Source organism: Athene noctua, chromosome 9 (assembly GCF_965140245.1).
Source record: "Athene noctua chromosome 9, bAthNoc1.hap1.1, whole genome shotgun sequence".
Lineage (NCBI taxonomy): Eukaryota > Metazoa > Chordata > Aves > Strigiformes > Strigidae > Athene > Athene noctua.
Window position 1 is genome coordinate 22108371 of NC_134045.1, and position 27468 is coordinate 22135838.

At 36.8% G+C, this 27468-nt stretch overlaps 2 protein-coding genes across 5 annotated transcripts; one reads left to right on the forward strand and one right to left on the reverse strand.

The window, feature by feature from the left end:
* Positions 1–59: 59 nt before the first annotated feature.
* CMC2 (C-X9-C motif containing 2) lies at positions 60–25256 on the reverse strand. 4 transcript variants are annotated; one of them, XM_074913709.1, is made up of 5 exons: positions 17476–17572; positions 15482–15552; positions 10611–10747; positions 6491–6562; positions 60–4333 (listed from the first exon to the last, which is right to left on the reverse strand). In XM_074913709.1, the coding sequence occupies exons 3-5, from the start codon at positions 10689–10691 to the stop codon at positions 4259–4261; spliced, it is 228 nt and encodes a 75-aa protein (XP_074769810.1). In that variant the 5' UTR covers positions 10692–10747; positions 15482–15552; positions 17476–17572; the 3' UTR covers positions 60–4258. The 4 variants fall into 4 exon arrangements, with proteins under 4 accessions (XP_074769810.1, XP_074769811.1, XP_074769809.1 ...); XM_074913710.1 differs by lacking the exons at positions 15482–15552; positions 17476–17572 and adding an exon at positions 25174–25256; XM_074913708.1 differs by lacking the exon at positions 15482–15552 and having other exon boundaries at positions 17476–17603.
* Positions 17729–26813, forward strand: CENPN (centromere protein N). The gene is made up of 11 exons (XM_074913706.1): positions 17729–17779; positions 18207–18388; positions 19517–19562; positions 20312–20368; positions 20732–20808; positions 22330–22506; positions 23237–23338; positions 23899–23956; positions 24396–24505; positions 25119–25242; positions 25542–26813. Exons 2-11 carry the CDS (start codon positions 18218–18220, stop codon positions 25655–25657), a joined length of 1038 nt encoding a protein of 345 aa, XP_074769807.1. The 5' UTR covers positions 17729–17779; positions 18207–18217; the 3' UTR covers positions 25658–26813.
* Positions 26814–27468: the final 655 nt, after the last annotated feature.

The window sequence follows — 27468 nt, forward strand, 5'->3', positions numbered from 1 at the left end:
GCAGTGCCAACGTTCAGCAGCGCTGAGGACACTCGATTGGTGTGGTGGGGGTGATGTACTTTAACCCAGCAGGCAGCTAAACACCACCCGGCTGTTCGCTCACTCCCCCGCAGTGGGACGTGGGAGAGAATTGGAAAAAAAGGTTAACACTCATGGGTTGAGATAAAGACAGTTTAACAGCACAGAAAATGAAGGGAAAATAATAATAATGATAAAGGAATATACAAAACAAGTGATGCACAACGCAGTCGCTCACCACCCACTGACCAACACCCAGCCAGTCCCTCAATAGCGGGCTGCTGGCACATCACCCCCCCGCCAACTCCCCCCAGTTTCACTGTTCAGCACGAGGTGTGGGACATCCCTCTGGGCAGTTGGGGCCAGCTGTCCCAGCTGTGTCCCCTCCCAGCTCCTTGGCAACCTGAGCCTCCTCACTGGCAGGGCCCTACGAGAAGCTGAAAAGTCCTTGTCCTAGCGTAGGCACTGCTCAGCAACAGCTAAACCATCAGTGTTATCAAGCCTCAATCCACTATACCAGCTACTAGGAAGAAAATTAACTATCCCAGCCAAAACCAGGACAGGTGTAGAGCTTTAGCAAAGATACATCAGAAATATTAATTACAATGATTCACAATTAGAGTCGGCATAACTAACTTTTCAGCTGCATATTTTAGTAATAGCTATTCATATTAATCATTCCTGTGGAGTATGTATCAAGACTACATTTCTTACAGGGTTTTTCTGAGTACACCCCAATATTCAGGAAGTTATGCACACCTATAAAATTTACCATCCTCTCATCCCTGTGTTTGTGAGCAATTACCCCAACTGTTTGAATTACCAGTGTATCAGCTGGAAATCTGATAGGAAAAAGCAAGCGGCTAGAACACTCATGGGACTACAGCCCTCACCCAAATTGTACAAACAGCTCAGCTGAATCAAGGTTTTATTGCAAGGTCTAGAAACTACATGTAGAATTTAATCTGCAACAAACACCTCTGCTATAATTCTTTTAGGGTGTTACCGACTAGGGTGAATGTGGTGGGTTCACACTGGCTGGATGCCGGGTCCCACCAAAGCCACTCTCCCACCTCAGCTGGGCAAGGGAGAGAAAATACAACAAAAGGCTTGTGAGTCAAGATAAGGGCAGGAAGATCACCCTGCGAATACAATCACAGGCAAAACAGACTGGACTTGGGGAAATTAGCTTAATTTATTACCAATCAGATCAGAGTAGGATAATGAGAAATAAATTCTTATCTCCCTGTCAGTGTGAAGCCCACAAACACACACGCAATAGGTGCTGCTTATGCTCTGGTATCGTGCTTGTGAAGCAAAGCTGTGCTGTGCCAGGGCACTGACTGCAGGTTCAGGGTGTCCTAATTTATGGCAAGCTAGCCACTGAGCACTCACTGGAATGTCTCTCACATTCATTTCTCCTGACAGACAACTAATGTTTCAAACTATTCCTAGCAGAATTGAGAACCAGTACAGTGATCCTTGCAGGCAGAGCTTAACACCAGAGCAAGAACTAGCCCTGCTGTACTTCATTATGCTGCTGCTACTCAGCAGAGTATCTTTCCTTCTACTTAAAAAAAATGAAAACAAGATGTCAGCATTTCATTTTCCAGCAAGAGAAAGTACACTACCAATAGTGTTACCAGATATTTCTGTAGAGCTGGAGGGATTCTGCTGGGTAGTTATCACTCTCTTGCTCCATACTCCGCCCATCCATATATTCTAGACTTTCGCTGTGCTTGAACATGGAAAAACCTCACTGCTATGTCCAGGTCTATTATAGCTGCCATTTTCCCTTTCTGTTTATATTTCTACCTTCTTCACTTTCCCATGTGAATTGCCCAAGAGCTTCTCACATGTGACGCCACACAAAATTCCATCTAATTTCATTTTTTCTTCTCTCTCAGGCTTGCTCCTGCAGAAAGAACAATGGAGAAAATGCTTCTATACACAAATGACATTACAATAAAGTGTCTTCGAAGTCCTTATAGATAAGGTTCATTTCACCCAACATGTTCCCTACTTGCCACTCAGCTCACTTGAGGGAACAAAAAAAAACCAACCAAACAACCATTTCACCCTTACCCTGTCAGATAAATTGTAAGTCTTATTTTATTACACTACTGTTTCTCAGCTTCAATATCATATTAGCAACATAACCCTTCTCAGAAAAAAAGGAACAAACAGGAATCAATGGACAATCTCATATCACACTACTAGTGGGCAATTAGTGAAGAGAAACAGAAGGATGAACATGATGATACTTTCACTAGGTAAACAAAGTTTATCTGTAAAATAGATTTATTGCTAAATGTAGTCCAAAGCATCAATAAAAATGGTGTGTGCCATTTGGTCTTTCATTCATTAAGCACACTGATCTCTGAAAACATGACTCTGACTAATGAGCTGTGTTAAGTGGCTCTTGGATCCTTATTTTGTTGCTGTTCTAGTGAAAGATCTGGACTCACAGAAGCTGATGAAAGAAATAAAAGCTTCAGTGCTTCTGCACTCAAATATCAGCTTCTCAACCTAATCTCGAGGACAATTCTCAATTTATTTATTTACTTCAAAATTACAAGCATCACAAAATCCTATTTAAGAGCTTGCCTGAAGTAGATTTTGTCATCACAAATGGAAGAAGGATCAAGGATGCAGAGTTCCCAGTTAGGGAACTTCACTACACTCGTCAAGAGTATTCTGAAGAGTACCAATAAAAAGACTGCACCACTTTCAACCACTCAAGTATTTAACTCAAATAATGCATTACTTACTTGTTCTAAGAAAGCAGACAGCATGTCAAAAGATGCAGAAACAACTGTTTCAGCTTTTCTTGGAACTTTCACTGAAAACATTTGTGGTTAAGTTTTACCAATTTAACTAGGTCCATCCAGATATTGAAAAAGAAGTGAAATTATTCTATCTAATGAATCTTTCAAAATAGATGACAAAATACAGCTTTCTTCCAAAACCGGGTGCATGTATTAATTTCAAGATTGAGCATCAACAATGGTTCTTACAACAAACCATAGAATTCATTGTAGAATAGGCATCCTTTTTTTCAAAAGGTTTCAAGACACTTAATCTGTTTGGCTTAATAAGATTTACTTTTTTAAAAGAAATCTTTTGTTGCTAGGCAGAACAGAAAAGTAATTTAAAAATAAGGTGAATCCAGCAGACACCCAGAGAAGCAGCTCCATCACTGCACAAACCAACATGTTTTAATATTAAGACTTCTTAATTCAGAAACTTGTTGAGGACTTTCTGCAGTTTGGCAGCAAATAAACAGCTCCTGTAGGCTAAGGAGGCAGCTTGGGTTAACACAGTACTAGTCGATTTGCCTAACTGAAAGGCAAGTTACATTTTCTTTCGCTTCAGTGTGAGTTCTCCTTCAACAGCAATAGTCGTAGCTTGACTTCACCTTTGTACCATAGTACATGGAAGAACTATTCAGCTTGTATTTTTGGCAGCACTCCTCTTCAAAAATCACTCAGCACACATTGATTGTACTCAACAAAAATCAAGGCAAAGCTTTGTAAATCCCTGGAAATGTTCCATTCTGAATTTCTAAAGCCACTTGCTTTGGGTAAGATGAACAAATTGTCTTACAACAGTCTACGCTGTACATACATACAGTTGGCAGGGAGGATTTTTAATCTTCTCAGTGGAGGATAGTAGTCTCATCATTTTAGCTCCAATAAAAATACTAGAACTCCAGTTATTACTTGATAGGCAGTTTCCAATTTCAAGCCACGCCTGTTTAAAATTTCTTTTGACAATTCACTTAAGCAGTGCTATCACAACACTACTAAGAGTAATGGAAAAAGTTATTTGGTGTTTTGCAGGGAGAAAAAAAAAGTGCAAAAAGATATGAAAGAGAAACTGCTAAACACAAAGAAATAAATGCAACTCAACACAAGGTAGGGAATATAGCAGCCATGAATACACAAAACTCCACACACACTGATTCCTCATTACCTAATCATAACAAAACTATGCCCGAACAAAGACTTGCCACAACAGTTTTCTTTTAGAGGTCAAAAACTAAGTTAAGTTCTGAGTGATCATTTATTACATTTATTTTTTCCCATATTGTTTGTCTTGCTCGGAATGAGTATGTATTAGGTGCATTTATTTTTTCATCATTTAACAAACCACAGGCTGAACACTGGTGATGGGAAGTGTTCTGTCAACTTTCAGCTGCGTGTCCCTGTTGAGTGCAGCCATCCAGCTACAGTGCAGCTCACTTCTCTGAGTTTTTGTGAGCATTAATTAGCTTCTGTCGCATCGCCTTGTTTCTGGCCCTGTTTTCTTCATACTGGAAGACAGATAAGGAAATTAATAGATCAGCTATTATCATTAAACAGATAAATCAAATTTAAAAGTGTAGAGAGCATTTATTACTCAGGAACAGAAACAATCTCTTTGACTGATGCATTAGAAATGCAGTTCTTGTTAATATCTATGTATTGGTTCATTTTTACTTTTAAATTAACATTTATTTGATTAAAATACACATTTCAAAGTTCAAGGTTATTAAGCTAAAGAGCATTAAAACATTCTAATAAAGAAGATGCAGTTAATCTTATGGAGGAACTTAATTATACAGCCATCTGATGTATGACAGCCACACTTCACACATGAACTAGGGAAAAAGTTGCACTGGTGCTACTCTAGAGCTCAGGTCAGGCTCTTTTCCTTCTAAAAGATACTGGTTAATATAAGTGTGTCTGCCTTCCAAAACATGAATTTGTCATCACAGACTTGGTCTATTTTTGATTCTAGTCATTAATTATGTGCACAAATAAAGTATATCAGGATGAAAGGAACAAAGGCAAATTTGGGTTGGATGAGGTTCAGGTGTTTTGGGTGGTTTTATGGTTTAAAAAAGAAACCCAACAGAGACAGGACTCCAGTGTAAAACGGAACCAAGAAAGCCTTCACAGTTCAGATGCATGCATAAGATGACCATGCTTTTGAGTATGCCCTTGCACTATCAAAAATCCTGAAGAGGCTAACTTTCTTTCACTGCAGCCAAAAAGGAAACCTTTTCATGGCTAAAAGAAATGAAAAATTAAAAATCAATGCATGATTTGACATATATTTTGTGAGAAGCAAATTATTCTTGGCCTTAAGTTAGAGCGTGTATTTGTTCAATTTTTTAATAATTGGTATCAAGAATAAAATCCAAGTAACCCACAAATACTCAGTTTTCTATATAATGTAATAAACTACTAAGGAGATTGATTTTGGAAAGGATTTTCGTTTTCCACTCATTATACTGATTGGTTTATAACTGAAATAATGGCCCAAAATATTACTTAACATTTACAAAATGCTTAACTTTTTCCCATGCCAATATTTAATTTTTCAATAACCCATCCAGGTTTTTATGTAGAATGAGAACAATGGAACTTTAAAAGCTACATCTGTACCTATGCTATACTTGTGAGCAGCCTTTCGGGGACTTCCTAGTAATGGCATATCAATGTAGCCATATTTTAAGAAGGCAGACAAATATAGCCATCAATAACTCCTTTGAATGTAAAGGCTTCAACTTCACTGGAACAAAGAAAAATAAGATTTCATGGAAAGTAATTTTACTCCATTATTTTCCTGACCTGTGCTACAGTTTTTCAGGAAGAGGAAAAAAAAAAAAAGTATTTGACACAAGCAGATGAAATTAATTACCACACACTGACAGAAGGAAAAGAGAGGGCCCAAACTCTTCTGGCTATCCTGCACCTGAAGTTTCCCTTTTTAGGGATTTTATGATACATATTATATAAAATAACGGACTGTGAAATCTATGTCAAAATTAATAAGTACAATCTCAAGCTAAAAGGTGTGTGAAAAGTTCATTTATGTGTTCTGTCATGTAGGCATGACAACCACAAATATAAAGATCACTGATACTCTCCTGAAAATGTACCCATTAGCTAGTAAATCTACTTAAACTCCTAGAGTCTTCCATTCCTTCCTATCTGCAGGTGTAGTACAGCAATGAGTAGGTCCTAAGCAGCAATATTTTCATTTAGGGCCTAACTCAGCAACTCATCGAGTAGTTTAATTCAGTATAACTGACCTCAGTAATAAGTGTTACTCATGCAGAAGTAATCATTACTGCTTTATATTCTATTTGTGTGAATACCACAACAACAACAACAAAATAAATCAAGAAGAAACAAAAGAAATCTGTGGTCAGTTCCTATTTGTAATATTTGTTTGGTTAAAATGTGGGTTTGCCTATTTTTGTATATCCAAAAAGAAACCATGCCATTTGTTAAATTCAATTTTACCTGACAAATTTATCAAAAAAAAGTTTATATATGGTCTCAAATGCCCACTCCAGAACATGCTTACATTTCAAGGCCTGTGTATTGATTTCCACTACTTAGTAAAAAGCAACTCTATTTCTATCCCATGGACTTCTTTTTTTGTTAAGCATTTAACTCATAGTAAATTTGTTCCTTACCTCTTTCTTTAAACACTTCCGCATCTCATGGTCAATATCATTGCAATGGCCAAAAAATTTCAAAATGTTGTGCTATCAGTTAGGGAGAAAAAAAGAAAATGTTCAATTCAAAAGCTTCTTCCTCTGAAGTTCTAAATTTCTTAGAAGTCACTTGTCTTCTGCAACATATCCCAGTCTTCTTCCCTCTTTCTCTTTTTGTGAAAAATTATGCTTTGTAACCTTTTTACTGAGTAGCTACAAGTTAGAGTTACTCCTGAACCTCATTTGAACCACCACCCACCTTGCTGAAAGTTAAAGGTAATCATCGTGTTGTATAACCAGACTAAAATAGAATACCTAAGCTGAAGCTATGAAGTCTAAATGTAGAACATACATTTTATTGATCTAGGAGTCAGTCTTACAATGTTCAGTTACACTAGCTTGAATAACGTACAAAAAATAAATATTCTGAACTCCAGTTTGTGATATAGAAAGACTTAGGGAGATCTACAGGCACCCTGGAGGCAATATCCTCTATGCTTTAGTTTTCACTATATCTTCGTGGCCTAGAGAGGCAAAGGACTTGATGTTCCATCACCCCAATCACATTTGGTATAGAAGATGCAGGCACTAGGTTTAAATGACTGAAACGTTAGAAACAGTATAAAAAACTATTAAGTTTCTCCAGATCTTGAGGTTAATAAATAAGATGCATTTACCATCTTTATAACACAGGCCAACTGTGGGCTTTATGCATACTGAAGTGTTACTTAGTTTCTGAAAAACTGTAGGCATTGTCCTCATGAGGGCATTCCCCAGCTAAGCTGATGAGATTCACCGTAAAAATCTGTCCTCTTAGCCAGGATTTCCTAAAGCGATTTCATATTATCAGCCAATCAAACACTATCAAAATACACAATTCTACAAGGACTACTTTTTCAGAGTGATGCTTGCTACCATGCCACAGAATCTGGTAGCAGAGCATCCAAGTGTCAAGCAATTCAGAAGACCTGGAGGAGTGGAGGTTTTAGCAGCTATACAATCAATAGAGATTATTTGACCAATCTTTTAGAGAACTAATGAATTTTATCAAAAAAGACCATGAAGAACAAGACATGAGAACAAAGTCACTTCTGTGTTTCAGAGGGAAACCCATGTGCATTTCTGTAGTTAACAAGCAGCTAGATGGATTTATACAAGTAATACAGGAACACTCTTCAGAATTCAAACAGTGGACAAGATTTTAACCAACAGAACACGATTGAAAATAGAAGTGGGTTTATAGAGATTATGACAAACTGTAGCAGTGCTATAATTAGCTTGTTTATACCTCTCTGCTTTATAAAGGGCATCAGATGACACTCTGAAGCAGTTGCGTGTGATAAATGGTCGCTTTACTGCGAGCTGATCTTGCTTTTACAACATTTTCATTTTAGCTAATACAAATTTCTTTTTGTATTCTGTTCCCATATCTGCATGTTAAATTCCAAGGTGAGCACTCATGTTTCAAGCTAACTCCACTCTTACTAGTGCATACAGTGAGTTGCATCTACATTTATTTAGCCAGATTCCTAAACTGGCAACTTTTTAGCTCAGATTATGAGGAAAAAAGAATCCGTTTCTCAAAAAGTTATTATGTCTATTGCAGTGATACGATTGCAAGACAATATGCATTCCTTTCAGCTGTCACCTGTAAAAATAAGTCTCTTTAAAGCACACACTTGGTACCAGACTGGAGTTGTTAAAAAAAAAAAAAAAAAAATCAAAATAATGACATCAAATAGGAATCCCATTAACCTCTCCTCAGTAGATGCAAAACTTGATATAATGGGCAGGTTCTAGATTAGGAATAAAGTAAATCAAACTGACTTTTATGAAAATGCACACACAGGACACCCAATTAAAAAATAATGCTTTTCATCCCTCAGGAGTATTAATTTGAATTGTAGATGAAGGTTCTTAGGACATATTGGCATTATAACAAAACAGCAGTTAGTCACTGATAAATGATTAAGATCACTGACTTTTCAGATTACAGTGACTTCAATCTTAAAAGAATATTTCAATACATTTGCCTTGAATTTTAAACAAAAAGTATTGCTCCCTTAAATGAGTGTGAAAGAAGCCATCTTCACCCCTTCTCTTCTGAGACTGTTAGCACAAATACCTTCTCATAGTTGAGCACAAGACAGACAAATGCAATTCCTCTTTATGTAACGATCAACTTCAAACAAAACCAAGAGAATACAATCCCGTGTATGTCTGTATTATTGCTGTTCCTAGTCCCTTCATAAATCAAACTGGCAATAAATTCCTTTGAATCACGTGCTGCCAAGGAATTCAAGCACATCTTCTAGTGCCAGTTCCCTCTTAAACTCAAGACAGTCTAATAAGCTACATTATACAAAAAACCCATGATACTTGTATATTAACATTCATTTTTATAAAAACAAAACAAAACACCAGTCAAAAATTACTTCCAAGTAGCAAATGAGTATTTCTGGATTCTCTAGTCAAAGCATAGAAAGCCCAACTATGTAAGTACCAAAAAGTAGGACAAATCTGAGTATTTTCTTTCCTGATTGGATTTGTTTTCACAATTATGAAAAATTAATGGCAACATTTTAATTTTATATTGCCTATAGAAGTTTTATTCTCCTTTTAACTGAGAGTCATTTATTTAGCAATCCTTTTGATACTAGAGTAGTTAATGTACAAGAATAAGTTTTCTTACTTAATTCTAGGTAATGAACACATTCAGCTACATTATAACATTAAAGTTGTTTCAAAAAAAAGTTAACTAAAAAAAGAAAAAAAACAAAAGTCTCTCCAATCGTTCAGATTACCAAAAGCATTTTTCAGCAAATTAAAGGTTTTGAACTCAGGAGGAAAATATCATTCTTACGCTTAAGATAACTTCTAGTTTTTAAAGCTCAAGGATGTTCTGTACAAGAACTTTGTATCTTACATTTAAAAAAATGTACACAGTTGTAATTTAGAAATCATAAGAAAGTCTGGTACTGCAAATGTTTTTATATGTTAGTATAGCTACTTTAAAATCTGCAAAAATGTTGTTATCCCTCTTTCATGCAAAACATCTCTCATATTTCGTGTATTATCAACCCTGTTCTTCTGTAATGACTTTTGCAAAGAAAAATTTAGAATTCTGCTCAAAACAGTAAAGCGAACACATGCATTGTCTTAGAATTTATGGATAACTGCATTACAAAAAAGTATAAACACCACATCTGAACATGGAGGTAAAAATGTTGTAGATTCCATGTAACAGTGTAAACCATTGTTTTCACACTCATATTCACCATTTAAATATATTTTTGCCTCAGTGGAAGCTATGAAATTCAACTTTTTATGCACTAATACAGAAATATATCTGTATAGAACATCTATTTAGAGTATACGAGAGAACTGGGAAAATAATTAACAATATTGCAGCAATGCTGCAGCTAGCTTTCATTGCAGTGGCTGACATACATCTACAGGTTTGCTACAGAGCAAATTTAAAAAAAAAAAAAAAAAGGCTTTTAAATGAGTTAGATGATTCTATCATCTTGATCTTCTTGAAGCAATGAAGAGCCTTGAGAAGCCTGAAGACAATCTGGCATTTTACATCCTTGGGTAGGTGCCTATTAAGAAGATGGAAGTCAAACAGTAATTCACATTTAGCTCTCCAAGCAGTGAATGCAAGGCATGCTGCGTGTCCGGATCCCCATCAACACATCTGCTTATAAACAGCCTGAAGCATCTGCCCAGTGGACAGCTGGAAGATGGAAATGCTGGGAGCATACAAAAAGAGAGCATTTGAAGTTGCTTTTATTATTGTTTTTTGAGGGGCACACAGTACTAGAAGGTGCAGAAGTTCTTTCAGTTCTTAAAACAGGTCCATACTTGTCAAGCTGTAGCACAGGAAATTTTAAGACATGTTTTATTTCCTAAAGAAATCACTGGCAAGATTTACACACAGTCGTCAGATACCTCTTCAGTGAAAACGTACTAGCTATGTTTCATGGGTGTTCTGCCTAGAGGAGGTTTTTCTCTTTATGATCATATAATATTCTCACTAATTTATCTGACATTCATTTTCCCAACCCACCCACTCTTTTCTCTGCTCAAAACTCCTTACCTCCTTGTGACACTTCTTGAGCAGACTGATAACTAGGTTACATTCTTCAGTGTGCAGATGAGGAGACAGGTCTGGATGCATCTTTAGTTAGGGATAATTTTAGTAGTACGAGGACAAGAATCTGAGAAAACTTCCACCTGCCAACATTAAAATATGAAACTATAACTAGAAAGTTTGAGTTAACCACTGAAGACATTATCACACAGTATTACTTTAACAAAAAACATTTTAGATCAAAATGCAACTTTGACTGTGTAATATAAATTATACATATAGCACATGTCAGTTCTTCTACACAGCCCAAATGTTAAAAGTTATCTAGAAGTTTATATTCTTTGCTGTCATGAACATAAGCATGCATTTGGGATTTTAATTTTCAGGGGCTCCCTAGTAGCATTCATCTTTCTTGAACTGCAGATTATCTTCTCATTTTCCTACATCAGTTTTATTCTTTCTAGCTTTAAAAAAGCTAAGTATATGTCATTATCTTTCTATCTTCTACAAAGATGGATCAGAACAGGAAGCACAATGATACTTCATTACAGCACTCAGAGAACTGGCATCTTTTTTAGTTTTCGACGTGCTTTTTAAAAAATCCTGATCCAAAGCGCTGATGCTGCTTTAAAATCCAGTACTTAATCACTTAATCAAAACAGTAATGAGTGTTCTTAATTATGCCAAATCAGAATGTCCTTTCTTGCAACTTCATATTGTTGCCTCTTGCCCTTTCACTGCGCTCTACTGAAAAGCATCTGGATCTGTCTTCTACATAAATCCCACACTCCTTCAGATAGTGGAAGACAGCATTTAAGTTTCCCTCGAGTGTTCTCCTCTGAATGCCAAAGCAGCCTCTCTCCCTTAACCTTGCCGCATGTGCCAGCTGTTCCACTCTCCTGACCCTCTTAGTTTCCTTTCTGCTAGACTCAGGGTTTTTATCATCTCTGTTAGACTGTGGGACCCTAAGATGAACACAGGATTTCAGATGTGGCCTCAAGACTGCCAGGAAGAGGGGAATAATAATAATGACTTCCCTTGCCTTGCTAGCTACCCTTGTAACACAGCCCAGTATGCTGGTAGCCTTTGTTGCCGCAAGGGTGCACTGCTAAATCATGTTTCAACTTCATGTCAACCAGGACCCCCAGGGCCTTTTCTGCAGGGTGCTGTGGGGCAGGAGAAAACTTAATTTTAGAAATAAATGTTTATATTACCTCCCATTTAAAAAACATATATATATTCCCAGAAGTAATTTTCAAGATCTTTTGTTGATAAGGATGAAAACATCATATGACAGTGGCTGAAACAAGATGACATCTTTGTTGTGGAAGATGACTTCACCAGGAAAGAAGAAAAGTCCAGTTCATACCAGGACAAATGGGCTCATCTTGACAAAATTCTATTTGTGTGACCTATACTGCCACTGAGTTAAACGGATGCTTTTGTTTGTTTGTTTATTTAATATTTTGTCGTGCCACCTCCTCCCAAAGAGATCACCTTTCTAGCTGCAATGCATCAGGCAAATACCACCATAACTTGTACTAAGCCATCATGGTTTCAACGCTCCAGCTAAATAGACAAGTTAAATACTAGTAGCCAGTGGTCAGATTTTACAGCTGCAAAATCCCAAGATTCAGCTGCAGCTCTGGCAGCTATAATCTACACTCAAGTAATATATTTGGCTTGAAGAGGTATGTATACTAGTTTACCCAATATTCCCCATCATGTGTTCAGCTTAACAAGAGTTACATTCCCACAAGGAACCTAAATTTAAAAAATCTAAACAGATTTAAAAGCCCATTGAGACCCATGAGAATACATTCCACATAGTGTTGCAAAATACACATGTAGTAATTTCTTTCTAAAATCTTCCCCCATGCTATCTGGAAGTCTAATATTGCGCTATATATACTCATAGCACAGAAGAAGTTGGAAACTGTACAAGTTGCTTAAGCATTCTATTCAACAAATTAACAAATGAACCTTTGGAAATATGACAGCAGGAGCACGACTGTAACAGCAAAGTGATTAAGAACCCTGCTGTGTTATTGCCACCGGCTTTTGATTGCATGCCACACAAAGTCAATATGTTTTAAATTTATCAGTAGATTTTTTTTTGATAGCACTAGAGTTAGCATTCCCTTGAGAGTGTGACCTGCTCAATGACTGCACATTACTTTAACATGTGTGAACCCAGCTGATTATTAAATCTCTTCATCATTCAGCCTCCGACTGCTCTTCCTAAAACTGTCATCTGAGCTGGCTATCTCAGAAGACCAAGACCAGTGCCCTAGTGAAATACATAGCATGCACATCAGCACAGGCCAGAAAGTCAAAGGGAGCATTTCCAGGAAAGATTCATTATTCTAATCTCAGATTAGTAATCACTGCTATTGTTTACAAAATTATTCTTGGATAAAGCAGATGAAAGCTATCAATGCCACACATAGGTGACAGCGTGTTTCATCAATAAAAGCCTTCTAACAACTCAAATACATTTTCCAATGGCACCTCTTGCAGGACAGATGCTACAAATCAGAGGTCTTAACTGTCACATCAGTTCATAGATCAGTACTCCTGAAATTAATTTTCAAATAACATTTAATATTAAAATCTTTCAAGTTCAATTACCAGATATGGTACTCAGTTCGTGTAGGCTACAATAGATTAAAGTAACAGAACATCTTACACTGCTCATGGAAGGCTTAACTGGAGCCTTTAAGTATGTTTGAAGTTTATGAACGAACAGTGTTATCAGTGCTCGATATTGTAATTATGTTTAGGAGTGTCAGATTAGACAGAGATCTATAAATGATCATAGAAGGCTAAAATATTTTTGCTGGAGGGGAATGACTGACAGACAAAAGAGTTTCAAGAGTAACAAAAACATGTATAAAAAAAGGACAGGATGATTTTCTTAGATTAGAACATTATTACAAAGAGACTAAAATAAGGATTACAAAGTACCGTTTTACCAGAATATAAATCCACATGGACAGGATTTTATATAGGTGGTGGCTAGTAACGTAAGTATGTAAAAAAACTAGGGGAGGGAAAAAAAGAAAAAAGTCACAGAAAAAAATCTGGTAATGAGCAATACAAATTGCTCTGAGAAAACTACTAACAGAAATGATGGATAAAGAATGTCAAGGTAAACATGCAGTTGCTGCAGAAGAAATACTACCAGTAAAGTAGAACAACATTAAGGAATTGCTTTAGAAGGAAAATGAACTACAAAATGCTAAGCAAACATTCATAACTGAAGCGAGGATTTGGAGAGAAGTATTTAGATGAACTCTTTACATAAAGACACTGACATATTTCACGGGGTTGCACAAAAATGGTCTGCCCTTCAATGTGTTTTAGATAAGATTTTGAATTCAGCGCAGTTTTTCCTTCCTTGTTAAGAATTACACTACATATGTATCTAAATTATTTCACTGAAATGCCTTTATTTCTATAAACTATTAGCCTCTGAAAGTAGAAAACATGGATGAAGATGATCGATCTTTCAGCTTCTTTAACCGCTTTCTAAATCTACACTATCCTTCAGAAAAAAAGCATGAAGAAATTGTCTCATTACAGTATAATATTCTGTGTAGTTTGTCTTGAAGTGGGGAAAATAGGGGATATTCTAGCTTTATGGTTTCCAACATAAGCCAGATTTAAAAAAAAAAAATTCTAAAGTCTAAACTTAGAAATTCTCTGACAATGGTACTGAATTTCCAAAGCAAATTTTTTTGTTTAGAAAAATAATTCTTATTAGATAATTTCTTGTATAAGCAATTCTGGACACTAAGCTTATCAAATTGCAAAAGACTTCCTAACAGGAATCAACATATAAGTTATCAAGAAGTGATATTCATCCCTAACCTAAAAGCTGACCTATACACATGTTCAATACATTAAATATTAATGTGCAAAAGGAACCTTACACATATTATGGAATTCATAATAAAACTGCTGATACCTAGCAAGTAGGCAGAAACCAAAAGGCTGTCCCAAGAGCGGGCAAGAACACTACGCGTTTCATTCCCACTCCTGTTAGACATCAAAATCTAGGATAAAATGCTTGTTTCTCCACGTGCTAGTTTGTCCCACTCCTTTCCCAAATGAAGCATGAGATCAGCATGTCCTTCCTTCTTTTCTCAGAATCTCCCAAAAAATATGAACCAACCAGTTCCCTGATGCAGAAGGAAAACTAAAGTAGGTTGCTTTTAGTCTCACTGATTAGCTGAATGCTTAATATTTACATGTTTGGGGGACAACAACAAAAGAAAGGTTTAAATCTAGATAATTGCTTTCCTAAGATGCTTTTTCTATATTTCATTAAAACATGAGAGAAGACTATTTTTTAAACCAAGTGTTGCTGATTTCTCCATTTAAAAAGTTGCACACAGAAGTAATCTTTTTTTCAAGTTTCTAAGGTCAATAGTAAAAAAAAAAACCAAACCAAACCCACGAAAAAAAAAAAAAACCAAACAAAAAACCTCCATGAACTCAAATATTGTCCGGAAAAATTATTTCTTAAAGCAAAATGCAAATCCTCGTTTACCAACCCTGAATTGCATCTGAGCATCTACGTTGCTAATCATTAAACTCCTTAACAGAAACACCGAGCTTTTCACAGGACTACAGACACACACGTTTGCTGCAAACACACCCACGAGGCGGCAGCATGACCATGCGAACGAGAACATGTACTAACAGAGGGAAGGGCGAACAGATCCGCAGATTCTAATAAAGCCACTGTATCACTCACCGTGCGTAACATTTGCTTTTGCACTTCATTTCACTGTCTAATCTGAGTAAGTACAGACATTTTGGGCTTAAATTATATAGTACTGTTCTGTTTGGCTTCGGAGAAAAATACTTACAAACAACCAGCTCTTTAACACCAAATCATGGGTGTCCAACCAGCTCTTTAACATCAAATCGTGGGTGTTTTCTGTAAGATTATATAAAGTTTTAGTGCAAAAAAGGATTCAGCTCCACACCTAACTGACTGGTGTTACCTGCAGATGACATTCATGTCACTTCAGCAGAACTTCTACATTACTAGTATTATCTTTCATACACAGCTTATAAAGATTTTTGATGATAACAGCTTACAATACTCAGATCAGCCATTCAGTGAAATGAGAAATCAACAGCTGATGAACACTGTTCAAAACCTAGGAAATCCTGAACTAAAGAGTCTGTTTCTAGCTTTCAGTAAGATGGTTAACGTCTTCCAGATCAGGGTATTAAAGTATCATTCTATGCTGTTATCCTTTGTGTATCCTTTTGCTGTGATTAGGCACACTGAGAACAACCCCTGAAATTTATCTGGACACCCTCACTTTAATAAACCAAGATTAGCTAAATCTTATAAAAATTAGTCACATCTTGAATTTCAGTCTTCAAAACTATGCACTAGTTTTCCAGTATTACATATGAGAAGGGGGGGGGGGATAATTTAGCTACATATCTATGAGGACATGCAAATAGTAAGAAAACGCAACAGGCAGGGGGGTGCTAGAGATTACGTATACTTTTAAAATGTTTTTATATTAAGTAGATTGGATTTACTTTCCATGAGCCAAAATAATAATTTTTTAAAAGCCTTTGATAAATAAGATTCATACTGATTTTAGTTGTCTTTTTACATGAACACATTTTTGCAACAATGCAACATCTCTCACATCAGCAGAATGAGCGCTCATCCGCTACTTTTAGGAGTAAGTATCTGATAAAACTACATCACACCTCATTTCATACTTAGTAAAGTAAGTTAAGAAGGTGTTATTCCTAATAAATAAAGCAAGTTGAATACTAACTTGAATATCAAGTGATTTCTACAGTTTTATTTCCGGCTAAAATAATTGATCAAGTAAAGCACAATAGGGCATTTTCACCTCCTGGCAATTATTTAAGGTTGTATTCATACAACAGACATCAGCACAGTTACAGGACAATTAGTGGGATATTTTTATTGCATTATGCAGCAAGTCACACTGCACAATATAGCATTATAGCACAAAAGATTACTGAAACAATCTCTTTTCCTGCTACATCTATGAAGACAAGAATATACAGTCAAGGATGAAAACACCCAGCCGGTATAAAAGCAAAGTATGCTGAAGATGAGGTGCTGTCACCAAATTCCTGTTTTGCAGGCTGCTCATATACTTCAGCTGCATCCACCAGACCAGACTTCATTACTATTGCATTCATTTCCCGATCTAGCAGATAGGGACACTATAAATTTAGTACTGCGAGCAGAATTTTCTTGCTTACTGTAGAACCACTTTCCTCTTGTGAGAGAGAGGGATTAAGAGGATCACAGTCCCTTGACGATAGACAGGGCCTCACCCCTTGAGCAGCAAGACCTGCTCAAGAAAGGCACATAGCACTGGGCGGAAATTAAATACTGTTAGTGTAACACAGCTTTGCTGTCAGGTGACAGGGGTGGCTACACTTTTATGAACAGTTACTGCGGAAGAGGCCCACTGAAATAACCTGTTTTCAGCCTGTAGTTTCTCAGTGCTCCCAGGACTCTGTAAAATAGTGACGGGATACAGACACCGGGAAGAGCAAGCTTACGGCAGCCGCAACGGAGAGCCCCGTGCTCCCGCTCCGAACAGCCCTTCTGAAAGCCCTCCTTGAGCCCCGAAGGAGGACGCGAGGTGAGCAGGGGGTCCCAGAAGCCGGCCCTGAGCTCAGGCAGGGCACAGCACGGCTCCCCCAACGCCAGGCGGCGGGGAGGAAGGAGGCGCCGGGAGCGGGGCCCTTCCCGACGTGCCCCTCTTTTCCTCTAGAGATAAAAAGGCACAACGCCGCCCGCTCGGCTCCGGCCGAAGCCTCCCCTCTCCGCCATCCTCGCACTTACTCCAGTCCCCAGAGGACGAGCCCGGGCAGGCGAGACAGGCACCGAGCGACACACTCGCCAGACAGCGCCAGGGGGAGGCGCGGGACACCCGGGCAGGCCCCACCGGAAGCCGCGGGAAGAGCCCGCACGGCACCGGCGTCAGCGCGCGGCGAGGCGGGAGGCGGGGCGCCTTCTGATTGGGCGGCTCGGGTACTGTGCGGAGTCTGATTGGGCGCTTCGAAAAGAGGGCGGGGTTTGGCGGTTGGCGGGGCGGGCGGGCGGCTCCAGAGGCGGTAATTGCCGCCGCCAAGACGGTGTGCGCGGGGTAGGTACGGCTGCCGCGTTTTGTCCCGTCCCGTCCCGTCCCGTCCCGCCTCGTCCCGCCTCGTCCCGTCCCGCCCGGCTGCGCGGTTCTTTTGTCCCTGCCCGCTCCCTGGGGCCCTCCGGACACTCGTCGGACCGGACGGGCGGTAACAGCACTGAGTGAGGGCCGGTGCTCCTCCCTTTCCAGAAGGTCGCACCAGTCCTCCATCAGTGAGGAAAAGTTGTTGTAGAAAGTGTTTTAACTCGCTGTCTTTGGTATCTGCCGAAATCTGTGGCAGTGCCACGCTAGGGCTGATGCCAGCGTTCTGCTAGTGCCTAGGTGTAGCTTTCTATGCCTTACTAAGGAAGCAAACCTCCTGAGCCTGCCTGTGCAGATTATTTATCAATTTATGTGCTGTCTTAATTTATTAAACGTTTTAACTTTTCAGGTGTCTTCATCATGGATGAAATTGTTGCTGAGTATATTCGAAGAACTGTATTGAAAATCCCACGAGATGAAATCAGGACAACGCTGCAGCAATGGGGCTTTCTCTCTGAGGCGCAACTGCAAGCCATAAACTTCTGTCAGATAAAGGAGAATATCTCTCAAGATGTTGTTCAACTCTGTGAGGTAATCCTTTCCTTCAGGAATTGTCTGGCAGTGACATACAGGATGTGTGTTGAAGCACTGTCAAAAAAACATTCTTATGAAGAAATGAATTTTCTTTGGCTGTAACACAGTATCAGATGGCAGCTTGTGGTTTGGAAAATGTAAAGCTGAGCCGGTAATACCGTCAATTTTGTCTGATTGGCTGGAGTGCAGGATTGACTCTTGCTAAGTATGAAAATATATGTTTTGAGCTCTGAGTTGCATAAGGTAGACAAAAGCTCACTGTGTTAAACCTTTAAAAAATGGGTGTATTTCTAAGTTGTAAAATGTGTTGATTAGGATGACTACATGTTACATAGTGATGATTTAAATCTAATTTGTATGGGTCATGATAGCACTAGTTTATATCTTTTAGACTTCTCATATTTCTTGGAAAAATTTAATTGGCCAGAACTACTTCTGTTCTGTGTAGTGTAAGCAAAGAAAAGTTTTCTGCTCTCCTTACATGCTCTGATTTTGGTGTACTAGCATTCTTAATATATAGTATCATAACCCAGATAGATAGTTATTGCTGGTATCTCTTAAATTCTATAGATTTTTGTATAATTCCTTTTTAATTTCACACCTGAAGATTAATTACGTGGGGTGTAGACCAAATTGCAGGCAAAAAACTGTTAAGTTATTCTCGTAAGACAGCCAATGTCATTTTAAAATAGCAATTGCTTCTGAAACATCCTTCTCTGTAACAAGTAGTGTCATAAGGTTTCTTAAAAATCTTTTCATTCTGTAAATGTTAAATAAGGAATCAAGCATATTAAAATTTCTGACAGTGAAATACTAGTCACTGTTGCATAATTTCATGAATACCCATGAGTTTTACTTTCTAATTGCTTGTACATCATACTATAAGGACAACATTCTTCTTGCTGCCTCTGCAGGAACACTTAAACCTTGCTGAAATAACTTTCATTATTGATTTCTCAAAACTGCTGTGTGCACATGGGGACCAGGTGTGGTGTATTTGAGCAGAGAGTACACGCTGTGGACTTCAGCTCAATGCAATTTAATCTGCCAGTATTGATGTGTTTCACTATGTGGTAGTGCATTCTGGACCTGCAGTTTACCATGCATTGTTACTCTTCTTTCCAGGAAAATGCTGCAGGCATCAAGCAAGCAGCTGTCTTAGACATAATTTGTAAGTAAAATAATAAAGATAACATCTTTGTATTTTTTTCTTAGTAACTTGGTAATGCCCTTAATTACATAGTAATTGCCTTAGTGTGGTACAGATGCAATTGGGGTAAACATATTACATTTCAGATGGTGAATCTTACTGAATCCAACCTTTTTTTAAAAAAATAAAAAATCAAAAGCTGAAAATCAACAAAAGTATGTTTTCTTCTTCAGAAGTCTAAATAGATGTAAACTGCAGTAAGCCACATCCAGCAATAAATGTAGAGAGATGTGTTTGACTCCAGCGTGCACCAAACCCTAAAATCAGTAATATTGTGCTCCAATACGGAGTGACATAGACAAAATTATTAGCAAATACTCCAGGTAGAACTCTAACTCCAACACTAAATCACAACTTGATTGTATAATAGTTCAAATATCAAGGTTTCTTTTAACAGTCTATATTTCCTAGTTTGAGTTTAGACTGTGTTCCAGTCATTTTAAGTAAAATCCTTCTTTAAACATTGAACCTCAGAGATACCCTTTATTAATTGCTTAATGAAATTTTAAAAATCTTCCTATCTTTTATTAAAAAAAATATTTTGCTTTTAGGTTTACTATGAGTGGTAGTTTAAGAATGCTGAATAAACTGTATTCCGTTATCAGAAGTAATCTTTTAGAAATAACCTGGTCATAAAACTAAAATTAGTTGTTCCTTTAATTACCATTTGATAATATACTCTGTTATTGAGCAATTCCTATTTTTCTTAGACAACTACATCTACTCAAACAAAAGATTGTGGAGTGTTTACCAGATGAACAAAACAGGTAAAATGCCTTTCCTTGCTGTCATTTCCCACTTCTCAGCAATTTACTGCCATGCTACCTCATATCATACATTTTAAATACTCTTATAGTCTAGAGATATCTTTAATGTTTTTAGAATACTTTTGATTAACTTCTCAAGCAATTTTTAGAAATCAGTAATTAATAATTAAATATTAAACTTTTACACAGTAATAATGAGGCTCAGATTTAATATACAGCTTTTTGTATAAGGCTATGCAACTTGAGCTTTTTCTACTTAATTTTGTTTAAGCAAAACTGTAAAAACATCTCTGAACCACTTCTTGTAAACACAATTCTTGGTTGGTTTTTTTTGTTTGTTTTTTTTTTTTTCTTGCATAACAGGGGAAGAAACGGATTTTTTTGACTTAACAGATTTCAAAAAAAAATTTAAAAGACGACTTCAGTCAGCCTTAACAAATGTAAGAATAAATGCATTCTAAATGTATTACACAGCTCTGGTGTCAATAGATTGTTTTCATAACCTTAGTGAGGTATTTTTTTCTTACAGTCAGCATCAAAAATTAAAAGGAATTGTTAATTTGGAAACGGTAGAAGCTCCATCTGAAATAGGAAAAATGTACTGTTCTAGCAACTTTACAATTATGCTGAAGTGAAATAAAATGTAAGTTTGCCTTAAAATATGACTGACTTCAAGAAAGGCAGTATGTTTTCTATCAAGTCTTTGCCCTGTTTGAGTGTACGTGTTGCCTAGGTAACTTGATACTGCTTTGTCCTGTTACCTAATAACAATACAAAAACAACACACAAATGGGATCAGGGTGTAGGGGGAATTTGAAGTAGTGAGTAAGAAGGACAAGGAAGTTCAGTTGTTATGGCTTAGATTAGTAGCAAAATTGTATCCATTTTCTTTTAGTTCTGGTTTTGAAATTATATGTTGTGATGGCTGTGAGAGTTGGCTCTGGTATTTCATTATGTTACAATGACTGGAAGACCACTGTCAGTGGCAAGAAGCAGTTTCTAGACTACAGAAACAAGCATGGTAAGAAAAAAATGGAAAGGAAATAACTATCATCTCACTCTTACTGAACAATTTGCAGCATCCTTTTCTTGCTTTAGCTCACCAGATTCATTTAAGCAAAGTAATAGAAGATGCTTCTGGCTACTTAGCTGTCAGTTCTTGACTCACAAAGGATTCCCACTGACAACAGTAGAGGGCAACAAATACAAATCAGACTAACAGATAATCAGCTGCAGTTCACTTTTATAATAGTTTTGCATTATTTCAATTTTTTAAAAAAGATCCACACAAACCTTGAAAAGTGATGTCGGTCCATCAATTTAAACAGTTTACAACCTGGTTGGACTAACATCTTGACTGTATGTGCCTCAGTCAAAGGGAGGTTTGTTTTTTTTTAAAGGAAGTTTTCCCACTTTTATGTCACCAAGGTTGAGTCAAGGTAAAAAGAAGTAACCAAGGAGCAAATCTACAAAAACAGGAAAGGGAATCTTCTTCAAACTTCTGATTGTGTACTCTTGAGCAGTGACAAAGATTATATTCAGGCCTAAAATCACAAGCTGATGAAAAGTACTTTCTAAAAAATTGGACGTATTGGAAATAATGCTACTAGCCCTCCATCTAAATAGACACCGCTTTTTGTGGTGTTACTTTCCCAAAAAGAGAGAACCAATGCTTTTTTAATAAGCTGTTTTTATTTTCACCCTTCAGAAGAAAATGTAAAGCAACAGGAAGAGTTTGAAAGATGATGATTTTTTATTTTTTCAAGTTTGTGAGGTTATAGCTTTTCTGTGGAAATTTGATTTAAATACAATTCTGACTATAGTAGTGGGATTTGTTTCTTTTTCAAGCAGTGGTGCACTAAAACATGTTTGGGCCTTGTGAATACAGGGTTAATAGTTAACAAAATCTTTCTGAGTTCCTGAATGTGTAGGTATATCAAAGCTTTTCTTTTTCTGTTTAGGTCACCATCAACTTTAGAGAATATGAGGATAATGCAATCTGGATTAGAATTGCTTGGGGAACACCATATACAAAACCAAACCAGTACAAAACCAGCTATGTTGTATACCACTCACAGACTCCCTATGTCTTCATTTCTGTTTCAGTTCTTAAGAGCAACTTGCCTCTGCTATGTCAGGTACAGAATAAAACCATGTGGACCCTGACTTCACCACAGTTTTGTACAGCTATAATTGTGTTAGCTTTTAAGAGGATGGGTAAAGATTAATCACTTAATGTAATTTACCAATTTATGTGGTCATTTTTTTTCCTTTAACTCATGATAAAAATGGGGGAAAACAATCTTTAACCCTTGGAATGGTGAATAAATTAAGTTTATTGGTATTTTTGCTGACCTCGAATTATTCTAATTTCTTAATCAAATGTTAGGCAATATTCAGTTAAATTGTCTTGTAGAAGTTGAAGAATATTACATCACCACAGTTAACTTCAAGAACTAGATGTATGAGCTTATCAGGGAATGCTATTAATTAGTTCAAAAAGACATTTTCTGTCAATTTGTGATAACCAGTGTTAGTAGGCTTTATTTTTTTTTAATCTATTCAAGAGACTTCTGTACTAGTAATTTAATTATTTTATTAACCTGTGTATTTTATTTATTTATTTTTCAGCTGATAAGGCTACAGGCTTATCTGGTTAATCTTGTGAACACTTTTAAATATTCACCTAAACTTAACAACAATCTACTCAACATTTTTTTCAGACATAAGAATCCTGCTAGTTAAAAGGCAGTCACTTACCTTGAAACAAAAAACATCACAATGTCTAGAAATACTATATTTTTTCCATATTATAAACACAGTGATGATTAAGACTGACATTAAAACAATTTCTATTTTTATTTAAAGGCCCTGGTTGCTGCTTCCAATTACCATGACATCCGTGAAATGGAGCTTCGAAGTCATTCTTTAAACTCCCTTAAAGATATTGTGTTTAAGAGATATAGCCAGGTGAGCCCCTTCACAAGTACATCCTAAGATTAAGTCTTGCTTTTTGCTTCAGGCTGAGTTCTCACGCCCTAGCAGGGGGAAAATTCATCTCTCCTGAGAGACCATCAAGTTTAATATTGAACTACTGAGGTGGATGGCCTTTCATTAAGGTAACGTTACGTTGGCGAGATAATTACTTGGTATCCCACCTGGTCTTTATTGTTACTCCTAATGGTTAAACTCAGTCTAAAAATTGTATGAACAATTCAATTCTAGGATTCTTTTAGCATCATTTCACTAAGCTTCCTAGAGCAATGAGTTGAAGCCTATTAGAATGGCCACTTACTCTGCTCATCCATGTAAAACCTGTAAACAGGGAAATGTCCACACGTACCATAGGACAGGCATTCTTTTCTTAAAACAAAGCTGGGCTTTCTCACTTCTAGTAATTGTCAAAAATTGGAAGAATATTCACTTTTAGAATGAGAAGTAAAAAGAAATCTGGAAAGTGCTTCTCATCCACAGTCTCTAAAAGTGGAATTGAACTAAAACCTTTTTTTTCCTTTTCTCTCCCTATTTAGAACTTCCAAAGTTATTATCCAAAACCTCTACAAGAAAGAAATGTAGCACCAGAAAGTGGTATGTATATTTCAAATTAAGTGGCAGTTTGAATGTCATTACTACTGCCTTATGAAATGGGATTCATAACAGGAAATGTCCATCTGTTACATTCGCACTGTATTATCCATCCCTGGGGGGGTGCCATAATGCTGGCTGTCACTAGGAGAGCTATTTCCCCATGGACACGGTTATGAAACCAAAAATACCCAATTCTCAGTATCTCCTTTCATATTAGCTTTGGTTTTTCTCTCAGTAAGAACTGACAATATAAACAACGAAGACAACTAGCTTATGGAAGAAAAAGATTGTGATGAATTCTTTTACATTATTTTCAGATTTTTACTGGAGTAATCACCTGATCAGAAAAACAGTATTGTATCAACTGACAAAGTTGTCTTTCCGTTTTGTTTTGGTTTTTTTTCCCTCTCTGCTTTTCCCTACTCTTCCCCTGCATCAGATTTAAGGATAATTCAAGAAAACAAAAATGAGAAAGAAAGAATAAAGAGAGTGAATTCAGAAGTTTTTGGTGATGGTCCCCAACCAAAACTCGAATTTGCACAATATAAGGTAGTCGAAGCAACAAATTTTCTTTTTTTTATAGTTTTAATATAGTAGTAGCTACATTAAATTGCAAATTAAGAAAAATCAAGTATTTCTTCAAATTTTAGGGAGGACATACTTTATTTTAAAGTATCTTAAACAGATTTGCATTGAGATTTGGTCAGACTCCTAGATCATGTTTCAGCCTTGTGAACTAAGCATTTTGACTGGTTTTTGTAATAAAGGTAGACTTATACCAGTGGTGTGTTGAAGCATGAGAAAAGTTATTTGAAGTACATACAAAGCTCATGCTACATGCTACACCATAATTTAACTTCTTGGATGATGCACAGATTTTACCTGGTAAACAGACAATATTGCAAATTCTGAGAGATAGTTAATGTTTTATAGTATTACTGAACAAGCTACCTCTTTCAGCAGAAAACTGTCTACCACATGGTGGCACCCTCTGAATTTATTAAAATATTCCTCCAGCTGGAATCATGTTAATATTAGGAATAATAGATAAATAAGATACCGTCTTACTACACATTACCTTGTTAATGTAATGTTTAAATGAGAACGTATAAATAAAATATATTCATTTCTTATACTCCCTGGTTAAATTTTGTGTTAACAGCTTGAGACAATATTTAAAAGTGATCCTCAAATGAACGTTTTGAATAGAAAAGTACCATTCAGATGTCTGGTCAAGTTTTCTAGTCCACATCTCTTAGAATCCCTGAAATCCTTGGCACCAGAGGGTAAGTGTCCAACTCTATAAAATGGAGGAAAATCCACAGTTAAATATTTTTGTCATCTTAAATTCTGCTTGTATCTTGCATAAGCGATAACTTTCACAGTTTGTTTAGAAATACATAGAAACTGTGTAGAAGAATAATGTTACTACTAGAAAAACTTATATCTAAATATATACCAGTTTGTTCTTGGAATTACTAGTTTGTACATAGATACCCAAGCTGTGTTTTTAGTTTTATAACAGTTACAAGAGGTCAGTATTGGTTGAGTTAAGATATAATTATCTGTCTCTATCTCTCTCCAGGTATGGCTGATGCACCAGTTTCACCACTACTTACATGTATACCACATAAAGCTAGGAATTATTTTAAAATCAAAGACAAAAAAGATGTCTCTTCAAGAAGCTTTGTAAACCCTTAATTTAAAACTGATTCACTGAGAAATAGATGACTCATTTATTAGTGGTATTAATCTAAACCATAAACTTCAAAACAGATTGAAAAAATTTAACTCATTCTTTGATAATCCCTTAAAGTGTTTTTCCAGGTTATGGCTTCTTTGAATTATTTTTCCATTTTATTTATTTGTCTATAACAGAAGAGTTAGCCCTTTCCTTGAATAATATAAAAAAAATTACCTGCGAAGTTTAAACAGATACTGTGGTTATTTTAAATTTTAAACGTGATGACTGCTCTTAACTGTGTCTTTGGTAGTATTTGTGAAGTTAAAGCTGAGTAAAGATACAATGAGACAGCTGTAGTTATTCAGTTCACTACCATAGCTGGAGACAGTCAAGATATTCTGGGTGGCTGCCTTATTTCAGCTCCAGTCCAGCAGTGTAACAGAACACGTGCCCCAGTTTGAACATGCGAATAGTCCCATTCAAGTCAGTGGGACTACCTGTACGCAGGTCAGGCATGTTTTTGTCTTGGTAGATGAAGATTATATCCAAAGACCATTACAGGGCATGGGGAAGAAAGGACTCCTGGAGTACAGATGTCAGAGGTTTCCATCCAGCTTTTAATAGATTTTAATTCAGATCCAGAGTTTTTACTCACCAAGGGCAACAGCCAATAACAAATGAATTTATAAAAATGAAAAATCTGCCTATTGGTATTAATGTCTTACAAAATTTTATCTTAGAGGAATACAGTGGAGCAGGCAATCATTTTCTTTTGAGGAAGTCCATAGTTTAGAATATTTCAATTAAGATTTGACCCTTCTGCAATCCTTGCACATTACCACTTTTTGGTGCTGGGGGGCATAAAGATTGAAGAATCAAGATGGCAGCATTCACTAATGCAGACAACAGCTTCACACTGGAATTCTTTAGACATGATAAATTGTAATTGATAATTATACAGGTATTTTTATGTAACTTTTGCTGCATCAGTTTTAATTTGAGATGGATTTGATCTGAAGATTCAGTTACGGCATACAAGTGGGGGGTTTTTAATTCTGTTAACTGCAAACTTTGTGCATGCAATTTGTGTATATGGAATTTCAGATTCACTTCAGTATGTCTCTGTGCAGACACTGTAACTTCATGGCACAGTGTAAATATTTTGATAGGTCATATGGGTATGTTTGTTTTTCAAACTGTAAATAAACGTGTAAATGAAATCTTAGAAGTTTGTTTGGCCTGACTTGGAAATGTGACTTAACATATACTGATTTTTGGGTTGTGTTGTTTTTCAGCATCTGTAACTTGCACGTAAAAAGTTAGTTTAGGACTATCTGCTAGTGATAACATATTTAGAACTTCCACTTTTGTGATATAAATGTTCTGTTTGACAAAATGTGATGTTAGGATTCTGAAACAATTCCAGGCTTTGTGTGATACACAAAATGTGTGATGGACATTAAGAGGACATAATCTCTCTCACTCATACCCTCACCCTTCTAGGAGTCAGATCCATTATGACTGCAGTCTGCACTTCACTCTATGCAACTTTTTTCTTCCTAATGCTCTCTCCCAAGTAGCTTAAATGCCCGAGCCAATAACGATTTAATGTAAGGTTCCAAAATACAACATTGTGAGTACCTGGCCTAATGCCTGTTTCTGCCTCACTTCTGGGAAAGGCAGCCTCCAGCCTCTTTTTAACAACTGCAAAGTGTATCTGAAAATTAGGGACCGACATTTCATCTCTAACTTCCTGTAACCAGTCCCTTAGGGGAACTAGGCAGCGCTCCCAGGCGATGTTAGTGGGGAGCAGCGCTGCCTGCGCAGG